Here is a 13,369-nt window from a genome sequence, read left to right as displayed (position 1 = left end):
TCTCCTAAAAATACAAAAATTAGCTGGGCATGGTGGCGGGCACCTGTAATCCCAGCTACTCAGGAGGCTGAAACAGGAGAACTGCTTGAATCTGGGAGGCGGATGTTGCAGTGAGCCGATATCGCGCCATTGCACTCCAGCCTGGGCAATGACTCCGTCTCAAAAAACAAAAAAACAAAAAACTAACCACAGCTACTATTTATGAACCCTAGTGCCACACCCCATTTCTTCCCAGGTTTCACCCCCTCTTCCCAGGTTTCACCCACCCCAGCCAGTGTTGTTTGCAACACTTCAGCTTCTCCTCACGAAGCGCGTCTGCGGAGACGCCTCTTCCGCAACACCTTCCCAGGGAAGCCATTTCTGCCTGGACCACCACAGCTCCCAACCTATCACGCACCCCTGGAGGGTTTTGCTCTGTAATCCTGATTTAGAAATCCTCTTATATGAAACCACTGTAATCCACATCTGGTTAGACAATTGGAAAAGTTCATTGAAAGGATAAATAATAAAAATGGCATGCATCCCTTAAATGTTGTATGCCAACATAAAACACATTCGACAATGACCCTGGGCTAAGGCTCTACCTTAGAGAGAAACCTGTATCGGTGTTCACCTTCATTTTCCTTACATAAACCAACCAAAAAGCTTCAGTTGTTCCTTTCTCTGTCTCTCTCCCTCTCCACACCCACCTTCCCTCTCCCTCCCTCCCTCCCTCCCTCTTTCTTTCTTTTTTGAGACAGAGTTTCACTCTGTCACCCAGGCTGGTGTGCAGCGGCTAGATCTTGGTTCACTGCAGCCTCCACCACTCCCCCCACTTCCCCCACGCCGCCCCTGCCCCCACCGCAGCCTCCCAGGTGGCTGGGACTACAGGCCACCACGCCCACTAATTTTTGTATTTTTTCTATAGAGATGGGGTTTCATCATGTTGCCCAGACTGGTCTCAAACTCTTGGGCTCAAGCAATCCTCTCACCTCAGCCTCCCAAATCTTTTACAGTTGTCTTGTTCACTTCTCATTCAGCAGCATTTTGAGTTGGGAAGGGTAAAAACTCACCTTAATCAAGTCTCTCTAAAGCATTCAACTTAGTTTTACTAGGTTTATTTCTCGTAGCTCATTGGTTTAACTAATAGTTCCCCAAATCACATCCTACCAGTATAAAAGCACAACTGGTATAAACAGGTTTGGGAACACACATAACTCAAGTATCAGGATGTAAGAGCGAGAGCATGGGGAGAGTTAATGAAGAATTTCTCACAGACTGATTCCCTCCCACATTCATCCCTGGTGTGTTTATCCGTGTTAGTGCTATTCTGATGAAAGTCTTGTAGGACTGGGCAGCAAGATGGGAAGGATCCATGGAAGTCCATTGCTCATAGCTGATGATGATCTCTCATTGCTGAGCTTAGGGTCGAAAAAGGAGTGCCAGGTCCTATGAAATCAAGAAGAATTTATGAATCACCTTTCATTTATGGAGCCCTTAGCTCAAAGCTCTAAAGAAGAAGGTTAGTCTTGTTCTCAAGAAGATTATATCCTATTTGGGAATGCTCATAATGGTCCAATCACCATTTTTGAAAACTTACTGTGTACCAGCAATAAACACTCTTCTACATAGACAATCTCATTCTAATATAATTTCTGTGCACATATTATAGATTCTATTTCTGAAACAGCCCTATGTGGTAGTTTTATTACTATCCTCATTTTCACCCAACAAATCTGAGGCACTGAGAGGTTAAGGACCTGGACTGAAGCTGCACAGCTAGAAGGTGGCAGACCCAAGAACATTCTGTAGGGACTCAATAAAGGAAGGACTTAATCTAAGGGGGCTTGACTTTCTTTCTTCTTTTTTTTTTTTTGAGACGGAGTCTCGCTTTGTCCCCCAGGCTGGAGTACAATGGTGCGATCTCAGCTCACTGCAACCTCTGCCTTCCAGGTTCAAGCGATTCTCCTTGCCTTAGCCTCCTGAGTAGCTGGGATTACAGGTGCCTGCCACCACGCCCAGCTTTTTTTTGTATTTTTAGTAGAGATGGGGTTTCACCATGTTGGCCAGGCTGGTTTTGAACCCCTGACCTCAGGTGATCCACCTGCCTCTGCCTCCCAAAGTGTTGGGAATACAGGTGTGAGCCACTGCACCTGGCCAAAGGGGGTTTGACTTTGTTTTTTTTTTTGAGATGGAGTCTCGCTCTGTCGCCCAGGCTGGAGTGCAGTGGCACGATCTCAGCTCACTGCAAGCTCCGCCTCCCGGGTTCACGCCATTCTCCTGCCTCAGCCTCCCGAGTAGCTGGGACTACAGGTGCCCGCCACCACGCCTGGCTCATTTTTGTATTTTTAGTAGAGACGGGGTTTCTCCGTGTTAGCCAGGATGGTCTCGATCTCCTGACCTCCTGATTGGCCCACCTCGGCCTCCCAAAGTGCTGGGATTACAGGCGTGAGCCACCGCCCCTGGCCGGGGTTTGACTTTCTGATTGTCCTCACAGATCTCCTTTTCAACTCTTCTACCTTCTCTCTTCTAGAAGTGAATTCCATTCTGGCTGTGATTCCAGCCTTTGGGTTACCCAGCCCCAGTCGAGGTAGAAAGAATCACACCATAATATTTCTGAAAATCAGCCTTTTAATCTAGTTGAACCCAATGAGTGGGGAAAGAACTAAAACATTTTTTTCCCTTCAGATTTTGATTATAAGAATAACGGGTCAGAGGTGTCTCTTCCATAGGAAACTGACATCCCCTATGTCCTCAGAGTTTTTTTTTGTTTGTTTTCAAAAAAATGCATAAAAGTAGAATTTCAACTCACGTGCATGCCACACATTTCCATCCCCACCCCACCCTGCCCCACCCTCTACAGGCACACATATTCACACACCAAAGGGACTCCTTCCTGTAACTGGGGAACAGAATGTAAAAAAAGAAATCCATCCAATTGGCCACAGATACCAGAAATAACCAAATGCATTTACACTCACAACATCAGTCAACTCATATGCACAAGGAGAAGCGTCTCCAATTGGAGCTTAGAGCCAAAAATTACAAATGGCAGAGACTTGAGCTATCCATAAGATAATTTTAAAAATCCTTCCACTGGACACTCCCCTTCATTACGAAAGTATGCAATCTTGCTATAAATGGAAAACAGGTGTGTGGCTCTCTCCCTGGGACATGAGGGCATAGCTAAAATTCCCTGGGTGGAATTAATGCCTGGACCATTGCCCCTCCCTTTCAGGACAAAAGCGAAAGGATGAAGAGGAGCAGCAGGGTAGGGACCCACCTCAGGAGCAGGTGGGGCACCCTGGAGCTGCCTCAGGGGCTGGGAACGTGTTGGCATGTGACCAGCTGATGGATGAGCACAGTGTCAAGTGGGACACGATGGCTGTAGAGAGACCCAAGTGCTCTGCACCCGTAGGGAGTTTAGAAGGTAGAGGTCCACGGACAGGACAGGGATGGCTTGCTTTGCTTCCTCCACCTAAGGCCTTGGGACTGATGGCGTCCGTCTGAGAGGCTGCATGATTATTTTAGGGTTGCAGGAAGGATGCTTCCCATCTGGACGTAAGTGCACAAACCATGTCTATCTGGGTCTCAAAAGATGACTTCCCCTTCACACAACCCCCACTCCCTGCCACTGCAGATCCCTGCAGAGTGGTGGGAGATCTTGGCAGTGGGAACCAGCTCCTTCACCAAGAAATGCTGTTGCCACACAGCACACAGGCTGAGGCACATTGGTGGGGGGTTCAGAGGAACGAGGAGAAGAGAGGAAGAGGAATCTGTGACCCGTCTTGTGACTGGTGGGCAGACTCAAGTGTCTACCGCTGCTGCTGAGCAACTGGGCATCTGCTTCTTGGAAGAAAGGGGTGGGGTAAAGACTTGAGGCCTGGGTTCTAGGTTGGGCAGGAAGGGATGGGGCAGAAGTCAGGGTTCCATCTATAGTGACAAATCATAGGGGCTTGCTTAGGAAGTACCATCTTTCGTGGAAGGTGCCGGGCGTATAAAGGAGTACCTTTGGGCAGCCTGGTCCCAAAGCTGAGAGCCCAGGTCTGGTGCCTCTGGGGCAGGTTGGCTGCCCAGGGGAGAAACCAAATCATTGGTGTGTCCACATAGTGGGGGCTGCGAGATTGTCGAAGCCTGGCTGAGAGCTGATCGATATGCATTCTGGGATGTTCCCCTGAGGGAAGAGACTGCAGCTCTCCTAGGAGGGGTCCCCAAGACCCCTGGACTCCCCACCCCTTGCCTGACTCTGTTCTTGGGGCTCCCCAGGGAAAGGGGAACTGCAACTTCAGGCAGTGTAATTTGTCTAAAAAGAAACACGGGGAAAAGAGGTAGCTGCAAAACATCGAGCCATCCTCTACTTTCCCCCCAACTTCCCACACACACTTTGGGACACAGCCAGATCTGGGACCAGATTGAGGGCCAAAGGAGACAGGGCGCTGGAGGCAAGGCTGGCGATGCCTAGGGTCCTCGGCCATTAGGCTGGGTGTGGCATCAATGCATCTTGCCCAGCTGGATCTTCTTCCAGGCCTCGGAGGCTGTGAAGATGCATGAGTCCAGGATGCCGGCGACGGTGAAGGTCCCGCCAATGATGGCACAGATCTGCAAGAGGGCAGGGGTGGGGTGGGAGTGACAGAAGTCAGTGCTGGAGGATGCACCAGGTCAGACCCCTCCCACATCATGAGATGATGGGCTCTGCAAGGCAGACATTGCCCGTTAAGCCCATAATACCCACTACATAGTCACCAAGAGTCCGGAACATACTTAGGGCTCAAAGAAAACCAGTTGTTGGATGGTGGATTTAATAATAATAAAATAATTTTCACCATTATGAGCTCCTTTAATTCTCATATTCACCCTCTGAATGAGGAAGGGAATTATTAGACCCATTTCACAGGGGAGGAAACTGATGTTCATCAGGTAACTTGCCTAAGTTCACTACGTAAGTAGCAGAGATGCAACTTGAACACAGGTAAGTCTTAACCCTGGAGCCTGTGGTCTTAACCTCAACTCTGAATTTATCACATATTTACAATCCAATTTGCAGATGAAGGAAATGGAGGTTCTGAAAGACAGTCCCAGGGGCCCAAGGTCACACAGCCGTGAAATGGCATCCTGGGACTTGATGGGTAGCAAGTCCCAGGATGCCCAGCAAGCAAATAATCATACCAATAAATGCAAAACTATAACCAAGGCAAGTGCTACAAAGGAGAGAGAGGCCTTTGGTGCTACCAGAAAGCTTCTATAAGAGCAAAGTTTCTTTTTTTCTTTTTTTTTTTTTTTGAGACAGAGTCTTGCTCTGTCTCCCAGGCTGGAGTGCAGTGGTGTGATCTCAGCTCACTGCAAGCTCCGCCTCCCGGGTTCACACCATTCTCCTGCCTCAGCCTCCCGAGTAGCTGGGACTACAGGCACCCGCAACTGTGCCCCGCTAATTTTTTGTATTTTTAGTAGAGACGGGGTGGGGGGGGTGTTAGCCAGGATGGTCTTGATCTCCTGACCTCGTGCTCCGCCCGCCTCGGCCTCCCAAAGTGCTGGGATTACAGGCATGAGCAACTGCGCCCAGCCAGGGCAAGGTTTCTAATGGCACCATTGACATTTGGGACCAGAGAATTTTTTTGCCACAGGGGCTGTCCTTTGCAGAAGGATTTTAGCATCCCTGGCCTCTACCCAGGAGATGCCGATCATCCCCCCCTCCCCCATGTTGTGACAACCACAATGTCTCCAAACATTGCCAAATGTCCCCAGAGGTCAAAATTGCCCCTGGTTGAGAATGGCGGTAGCAGGGGGATAATGAATGTCACCTGCTATGTCTGTACTTCATAACTGTCTGCCGCATCATAATACACTAATCACAACAAAATACACAGTACTTATGCAGCACCTTCTCTGGGCCAGGTGGGTTACAGTGCTCCATGCCTACCGCCCCAGTGAGTCCCCACCTCAACCCTAGGCAGTAGGTACTATTCTTAGACCTATTTCACAGCCAAGGAAACTGAGGCACAGAGACCCTGAATCCCTCGTCCAATGCCACAGCAAGTGGCTGAATAGAGGTTCAAAACTTTGGAGTCTGTGCTCTTAATGTGACACCCTGTTGCTTCTCAGGCGCAAAACACCCACCTAATTGAATCACAAAGCTTTGCAGTTGTCAGAACACCATTTGGGACTAATCAAACTAATGTTATGTTTTACTCAAAATGTTATGGCCTACAAATAGCCTTCTGATGACTTCAGAGAATCAAAGCATGGATGACGGAAGACAAATGAAGTTCACAGAAGGTTTGCAAGGAAACTTATTTATTTGTAGAGACAGGGTCTCACTCTGTCACCAGGCTGCAGTGTAATGGGTGATCATAGCTCACCGCAGACCCCAACTCCCAGGCTCAAGTGATTCTCCTGCCTCAGCCTCCAGGGTAGCCAGGATTACAGGTGCTGCCACCATGCCTGGCTAATTTTTTTAATTTTTAATTTGTAGAGGTGAGGTCTCGCTATGTTGCCCAGGCTGGTCTCAAACTCCTGGACTCAAGTGATCCACCTGTCTCAGCCCCCCAAAGTGCTGGGATTTCAGGCATGAACCACTGCTCCAGGCCTTGCAAGAAAACTTTAAACATATTTTCCTCTTGAGCATCTACTTTATGTCATTCATAAGAACCAACACCTCCCATCCTAGAAGCAGCCATAGGCCTCAGAGCAGCAGGAGCCCTACAGCCCATGAAGGAGATGCCTCTTCACTGAGGTACCCAAGGGGTACAGAGAGGGAAATAACTTGTCCGAGGTCACACAGTGCATGTGGCACTCACTCTTTCCCCCATGCCACATTTAAGAGGCATTTAAATGACCACAGGACTCAGAAGAAATAAACAGTTGTGTGGCTCCAGAGGCCATTAGCAGCCCCAGAGGCACCACAGGTGGACGGCCAGCCACTGACCCACAACCTCTGGGGAACTCTGGGAGCCAAGAACACCTTAATAGATGAACTGGTGCCCAGTGGTGGGAGGCCAGGAGACACAGCAAAGGCGAGAGGGAAGTGCGAATCAAGTGCTTATTTTTTTAAATGATATTTCCATGAGATGAGCTCAGCGGGGGCCTGTGAGGCCCAGGACGGACAGACTGGGTCTGTATGGATGGGTGGCAGGGGAGCAGCTGGTCCTCCAGTAATAACAGCCCAGGAAACTGGAGCGGCCCCCCAGGGAGTGGAGAGGACCGGGGGCGCTGGGGGGATTATGGTGAAGTGTTTTAAGTGGGCAAGGTCCCTCCCTGCTGGCCTCAGAGCATGACGCAGGGGGACTTTTCAGGGAAGATGACGGCAGGGGAGCTGGTTTATTTCGGTAGAGTGGATCAGATGATGGGAGATTTCATACCACAAAACGCTTTTAGAGCTTGGATCAGAAGATAGGAAAATGTGACTTACGTGCAATGAAGCAAAAAATAAAAAATAACCACACACACACACACACACACAAAACACATCTGTATTCATCTACACACAATTTGGAACCCAAATGCTTATGACTCACAGACACCTGGCACCCAGTCTCAACTCTGCTTTCATGGGGCTGGCTCAGACCAGAGGCAGACGATGTGTGTACTGAGGTACACAGGAAAGCACACCGCCTGAGGGGAAACTGAGGCCCTGGGGCATGGAAACTGCTATGCAACTGGCTCAGTCACAGGGTGAGTGACTGCAAGCCTGAAGGCTAAGGGGGAACCCTGAGGCAGACTCCCTATGAGTATCTACTGATTTTGCTCAATGTGCCCCCATCACCCCACTTTGGGAGGCCATGGTAGGAGGACCATGTGAACTCAGGAGACTGCGACCAGCCTGGTCACTTGTGAAACCCTGTTTCTACTGAAAATACAAAAATTAGCTGGGCATGGTGGCAGGTGCCTGTAATCCCAGCTACTCGGGAGGCTGATGCATGAGAATTGCTTGAACCTGGGAAGTGGAGGTTGCAGTGAGTCGAGATTCAGCCACTGCACACCAGCCGAGGTGAGAGAGCAAGACTCTGTTGCCAAAATAAATACATAAAACTAAAACTAAAATGGGAAAACCCCTACGGCTTTGCTGAAAACACATCTGGAGCACCTAGTAGCTGCTCAGTAAATGGAACCTGATCTTATCTTTCAGTTCACTGGAAGGCTCTAACCTTGTGGCTAAGATCTGGGATTTTCTAAATGTGAGACCCATTTTAACCAGAAAAATCAGTAAAATATTACTTATTCCCCAGAGCACGCCTTTGGGTCTCAACTTCCATTCTCTCTCTGGCACTTTTAGCAGAAGGCAAGACGAGTCATACAAGAATAGGACAGCAAGAGTGTCCCAGGCACCGCAGGCAGATTCTTTGTGGCTGCCGGGGGCCCACGCACTCTAAGGGCCCTCTGAAGTTACACAGCAACCCATTCAACAGATCAGGTAGCTGAGGCCCAGACAGGGTGTCCTGTCCCCTCAGGCAATTTCCAAGATGTGTTTGTGATGAAGAACATTCCTGTGGGGCAAAGTACCTTAGGCCAGAGGTGGGTTCCATCCTTTGGCCAGTGAGGGAGCTCCCTGAATCTCACCACCTCAAGCCTATTGGGAAAACTCTCATTTTCCTGAATGACCAAGGGAGAGAAGATAGCAGACACAACTGACCACATGGGAGGTGCACAAGATGTGTTTGTTGAATAAGTAAAGGAGTGAGTGAGAGAAAGAATGAGGAGCCGATGGGTGGGTTCCAGAGTGAGGGAGTGAATGACTACTCAGGAAAGGCACAGAGTTCCACACCCAAGGCAGGGGCAAAGGTGACTCGCTCAGGGGTGTCAGCTGGGGGCGTGGGGAAGGCAGTGCTGATGAAAAGGTGGGCCTGGAGGGGGAGACCCCGGACGGGGCAGGCAGTAGGTGCCCCTCTCCACTAAGTTGCTGTGCCTGGAGACCCTGCACCTGGAAAGCGATGCCATAGAGGGCCTGGGCTTTGGAGGCTGGCAGAATTGGCTTGGACTCCTCCCATCCATGTGCTCTTGTGCCACCCTAGCTCCCAGTACCTCAGTTTTCTGGTTTTTAAAAATGGGAAGACTGGCTGGGTGCGGTGGCTCATGCCTGTAATCCCAGCACTTTGGGAGGCCGAGGCGGGTGGATCACCTGAGGTCGGGAGTTCGAGACCAGCCTGGCCAATATGGTGAAACCCTGTCTCTACTAAAAATACAAAAATTAGCTGAGTATGGTGGCAGGTGCCTGTAATCCTAGCTACTCAGGAGGCTGAGGCAGGAGAATTGCTTGAACTCAGAAGGTGGAGGTTGCAGTGAGCCAAGATCGAGCCACTGCACTCCAGCCTGGGCAACAAGAGTGAAGCTCCATCTCAGAAAAAAAAAAAAAAAAAAGGAAGACTAATAATCCTCACCCCCTAGGACTGTGGTGGCATTGACTGAGAGTGGCTTGGTCCCTTGCCACTGCCACGCTCTTGTATCTCCCAAGCAGGCCTCAAGGCTCGGAGACAAGCTGGGGTGGGGTCTTCCCCGTGGGGGATGAGGGAGCAGGGCCGCTGAGCCAGGGAGGGCCACCTCGGCCAGAGCATGCACCACTGCTCTGGGCAGCAGCCACAGCTCCAGAAACAAAAACAAGGACAATTCAATACCTGGGCCCCAGTGAGTCTGAGGGCAGTGCAGGAAGTGGCATTCATCAGACGTCATTCGATAATGCCCCTCTGTTCCCACCAGCAACTTCCTCCCAGGGGTCCCGTCAGCTTCTTGGCCTTCCACTGTGACTAGAATGAAGTCAGCTTGTCTACCTTTAAAAGGGGTGCGTGTGTGTTTCCCTTACATTTTCATTATGGTTCTTAATCCCTTATAATATGGGAAGGATGTATTCCAGCCGCACTGGACGGGGAGCTAAATGCCTGTTTTTCCACCAGCACGAACGCCTTCCCAGTGCATCCTTACTCCCCTCTCCATTACTCTCCCATAGCGTGCAATGGAGAAGCACCATACACACCGCCGTGGGAGGTGAGATTGTGGGCTTTGGAGTAAACACTCCTGCGGTCCAGTCCCAGCTCTGTGGCCCTGGCTGGGAAAGCCAGTTTACCTATCTGAGCCTCAGTTGCCCCATCTGTAGAATGGGGCCCACTGCAGGGACTGGGATGACACTGTCCAGCTGCCTGATGTACCCTAAGTGCCCAGGAACTGTTCAGTCACTTTCCCTGTTCATTCAGCACTGCTTTAAAAGCGTGTGGAGGAGGTGCCGCATGAGGAAATAAATAATGAATTGGAGTCTCATCAGGCTCCAGCAGCGGCAGACAGGCTGGAGCCGGGGATGAGAACACCAAAGTCGTGGAGGAGGCAGAGGTGGGGGGTGTAGTCCTGGCAGGGAAGTGGTTGACTGGGCCCTGGAAAGGCTGGGGGTGGGGGAGGAGAGAGTGTGGTATCAGGCCTTCCAGAGCTCCGGGGGGCCTCGGGAGAGGCCTCCCGCTGACATTTTTACAATTCCTATGGGCTGCAAAATACCCACCCACCCCACCTCCAAAGAACCTCACTTTGGTTGAGCACCTATTACGTGCTGGGTCTGAGATGGCACCTTCTCCTCTTTTCTCATTCAATCCTTGCCACTGCTAGGTGACTCTCATTTCACAGACAAGGACACAGAGGGTCAGAGAGGGTATGACTTGTCCACAGTCACAGGCCTACCGAGTAAGCAAGGATCACTAGAAGCCAGGTTTGGGAGGCTGCAAAGGGCCTGCTTTTTCTGTTAGCCCACCCTGCCTCATTCCCAGCCGGAAGACCCTTCCTAGCCCCTCTCTTCATGTACAGATAGCTTCCTTGCAGGGAATCTGTCTTCTCAATTCTGTTAAGGTTTACGTAGCAAATATCCTGACGTAAGGGGTCTCCGTCAGCAAAGTGTGTGAAGTCAGAAGCTGTGCGTCTATAAAAACCAGCCTGGTGTGCAAAATGGAGCCCACTCGGTCTCATGTTCCTCTTCCGCCTCTGAACCTGCTCTGGGAACGCACGCGCCAGGAGGCCCCTCTCTGTGTACAGACCCAGTTTGGAGCAATCTGTCTCTGGAACACCTTCTTGAAGATCTAGTTCAGCTCGGAATACCACGGAAGGATCTGAACTGAAGCGTTTCGCACATTTCCAGACCTGAATCACCAAGCTCCTAATATGGGTTCTGTTCTGTCCCTCCGATAACAGAACTCTTCTTGGTTGGGGGTGGACCAAGGCGTACACCTCTCCTTCTATTTGCTCACTGTTTGACACCTATTTATTACCCACATTGATGCACTGGATCTGGAGACCAGAGATGACTAAACCTGGCTTTGTCGGAGCTCGTGGTCCAGGGAAGAGAGACACGGAGGGAACCCTGAGCAGGGTAGCGGGGGCAGAGAGGAGAGAACCGAGGCGGCATATGGGAGCTGGGAAGGCTCTCCTGCCACTCCAGGGCCAAGATGGTCATTTTTCCAACTCACATCATCTTAATGGGTAGAACCTTCTCAGTTTGAAGTTTGTCTCTTGTCAATTCTTTTTTTTATTTATTATTATTATTTTTTGAGACAGAGTCTTGCTCTGTTGCCCAGGCTAGAGTGCAATGGCACGATCTTGGCTCACTGCAACCTCCGTCTCCCTGGTTCAAGCGATTCTCCTGCCTCAGCCTCCCACGTAGCTGAGATTAAAGGTGTGCACCACCACACCTGGCTAATTTTTGTATTTTTAGTAGAGACGGGGTTTCACCATGTTAGTCAGGCTGGTCTCGAACTCCTGACCTCGTGATCCGCCCACCTCGGCCTCCCAAAGTGCTGGGATTACAGGCGTGAGCCACTGCGCCCGGCCTTGTCAATTCTTCTTAATGCCCCTGTCCTCTTCCCTGCCCCCAGCACTTGCTGCCTTAGTTTCTGGCAAATGTTTGCAGAAGCCTAAACAGATGAACAAAAGGTGTTAGACATGGGCAGAAAAACTTGCAAACTATCAGCCAACCTGCCTTAGATGGACGTTGGCTTTTTTAATGGTTTGTGTGAAGCTGTGATTTCACCATGCATATTCACAATAAAACTTTGTTTCCTGCTCTAATATCTCTTCCTGATTCCCAGGATGAAAGTCACTGTATCAAATGATCCTGATGTCTGTCCTACCAAGAGTTCTGTGACTTCTGGGGGCTTTGTTGCTGCAACACCCCTGACAGCCCTTGTTTTGGAAGATAGAGGCTCCCGAGACAGTGCTGGGGGTAGGGGATGTTGCAGAGGCAGGCACTGGGGTCAGGTCCAAGCCTTGCCATTTGCTGGCTGTGTGATCTTGGATGAGTTTTTTTCACCTCTCTGAGCCTCAGTTTAATCCATTTATAAAGCAGGAACAAAATCATCTACCTTGAGAGGTTGCTGGGAGGGCTAAAGGAGGTAACTACGTAATTACTTGGCACATAGTAGGTGCTTAATAAGGGTAGCTATATGTTCACTTTTTTCCCTCATCCTGTCTGGCTAGGGAAAATATGATCATCTTTTTTTTTCTTTTTTGAGACAGAGCTGGAGTGCAGTGGCATGATCTTGGCTCACTGCCAAGATCTCCTGCCTCAGCCTCCACAGTAGCTGGGACTACAGGCATGCACCACCACACCTGGATAATTTTTTGTATTTTTAGTAGAGACGAGGTTTCGCCATGTTGGCCAGGCTGGTCTTGAACTCCTAGCCTCAGGCGATCTGCCCACCTTGGCCTCCCAAAGTGCTGGAATTACAAGTGTGAGCCACCGCGCCCAGCTGAAAATATGATCACTTCTTTAGGCAGCTGCCCCTTACAAATTTCTGAGCACCTGTGTCCAGGCCAGGCCTTTCACTGGATGCTGGGGACACAGGTAAGTCAGACCTGGAGGTCATCATCAGGCCTGACAACCATGCAGGGCAATCTAAAGTCTGGGGGATTAGTCCCCAGGTTAGAAAGCATGAAGGAGGGCGGCAGGGAGGAACGTCTGTGGGTGAGGCTGCCTGTAGCAACTCTCCCTCATACCCAGGTAAAGCTGTGGCCAAGGGCCCTGAGCACCACTTGAGTTAAGTGAGCTGCGCAACTCTTCAAGAATGATAGGTTTTGAGTAGCACGCAATGGGAGGGTGCCATCGCCATCCAGTACTTCTTGGTAGGCAAAAACCATCCCGGCCATACTGGCCCAACTGGCACTTTGTGACTTCTGGCTGTTCCTCCAAAATAAAATAAACCATTCAAGGAAAGCGATCTGACACCTCTGAAGCCATCCAGTCTGTCACCACAACCCACTTGAAGGCAATCTCAATCTCAAAAAGGGAGCTACAGCAAGTGGCAGGGGACAAATGTGTGTGTGGGAGGGGAGCACTTTGGAGGGGATTACTTGCATGTCGTCAAACAAGATCTGTTTATTCCCTTGGCGCTGGAATGTTCTGATACAGCACAGAGCATCGCTCTGAGCAAGG

General features: G+C 50.2%; 1 protein-coding gene across 2 annotated transcripts in view; it reads right to left on the bottom strand.

Annotated features, from left to right (window-relative positions):
• Positions 1-2,592: 2,592 nt before the first annotated feature.
• ERGIC1 (endoplasmic reticulum-golgi intermediate compartment 1) overlaps positions 2,593-13,369 on the bottom strand; it is a 115,865-nt gene continuing 105,088 nt past the window's right edge. For both annotated transcript variants that reach the window (XM_054488048.1, XM_054488049.1), the window contains one exon: positions 2,593-4,578. In XM_054488048.1, the coding sequence (XP_054344023.1) occupies positions 4,471-4,578 (108 nt within the window). In that variant the 3' untranslated portion in view covers positions 2,593-4,470. The remainder of the gene's footprint in view (positions 4,579-13,369) is intronic.

The sequence above is a fragment of the Pongo pygmaeus genome, chromosome 4 (genome assembly GCF_028885625.2).
Source record: "Pongo pygmaeus isolate AG05252 chromosome 4, NHGRI_mPonPyg2-v2.0_pri, whole genome shotgun sequence".
Classification (NCBI taxonomy): Eukaryota; Metazoa; Chordata; class Mammalia; order Primates; family Hominidae; genus Pongo; species Pongo pygmaeus.
The sequence above is the reverse complement of the archived record's forward strand: the minus strand, read 5'-3'. Positions and strand labels throughout refer to the sequence as shown.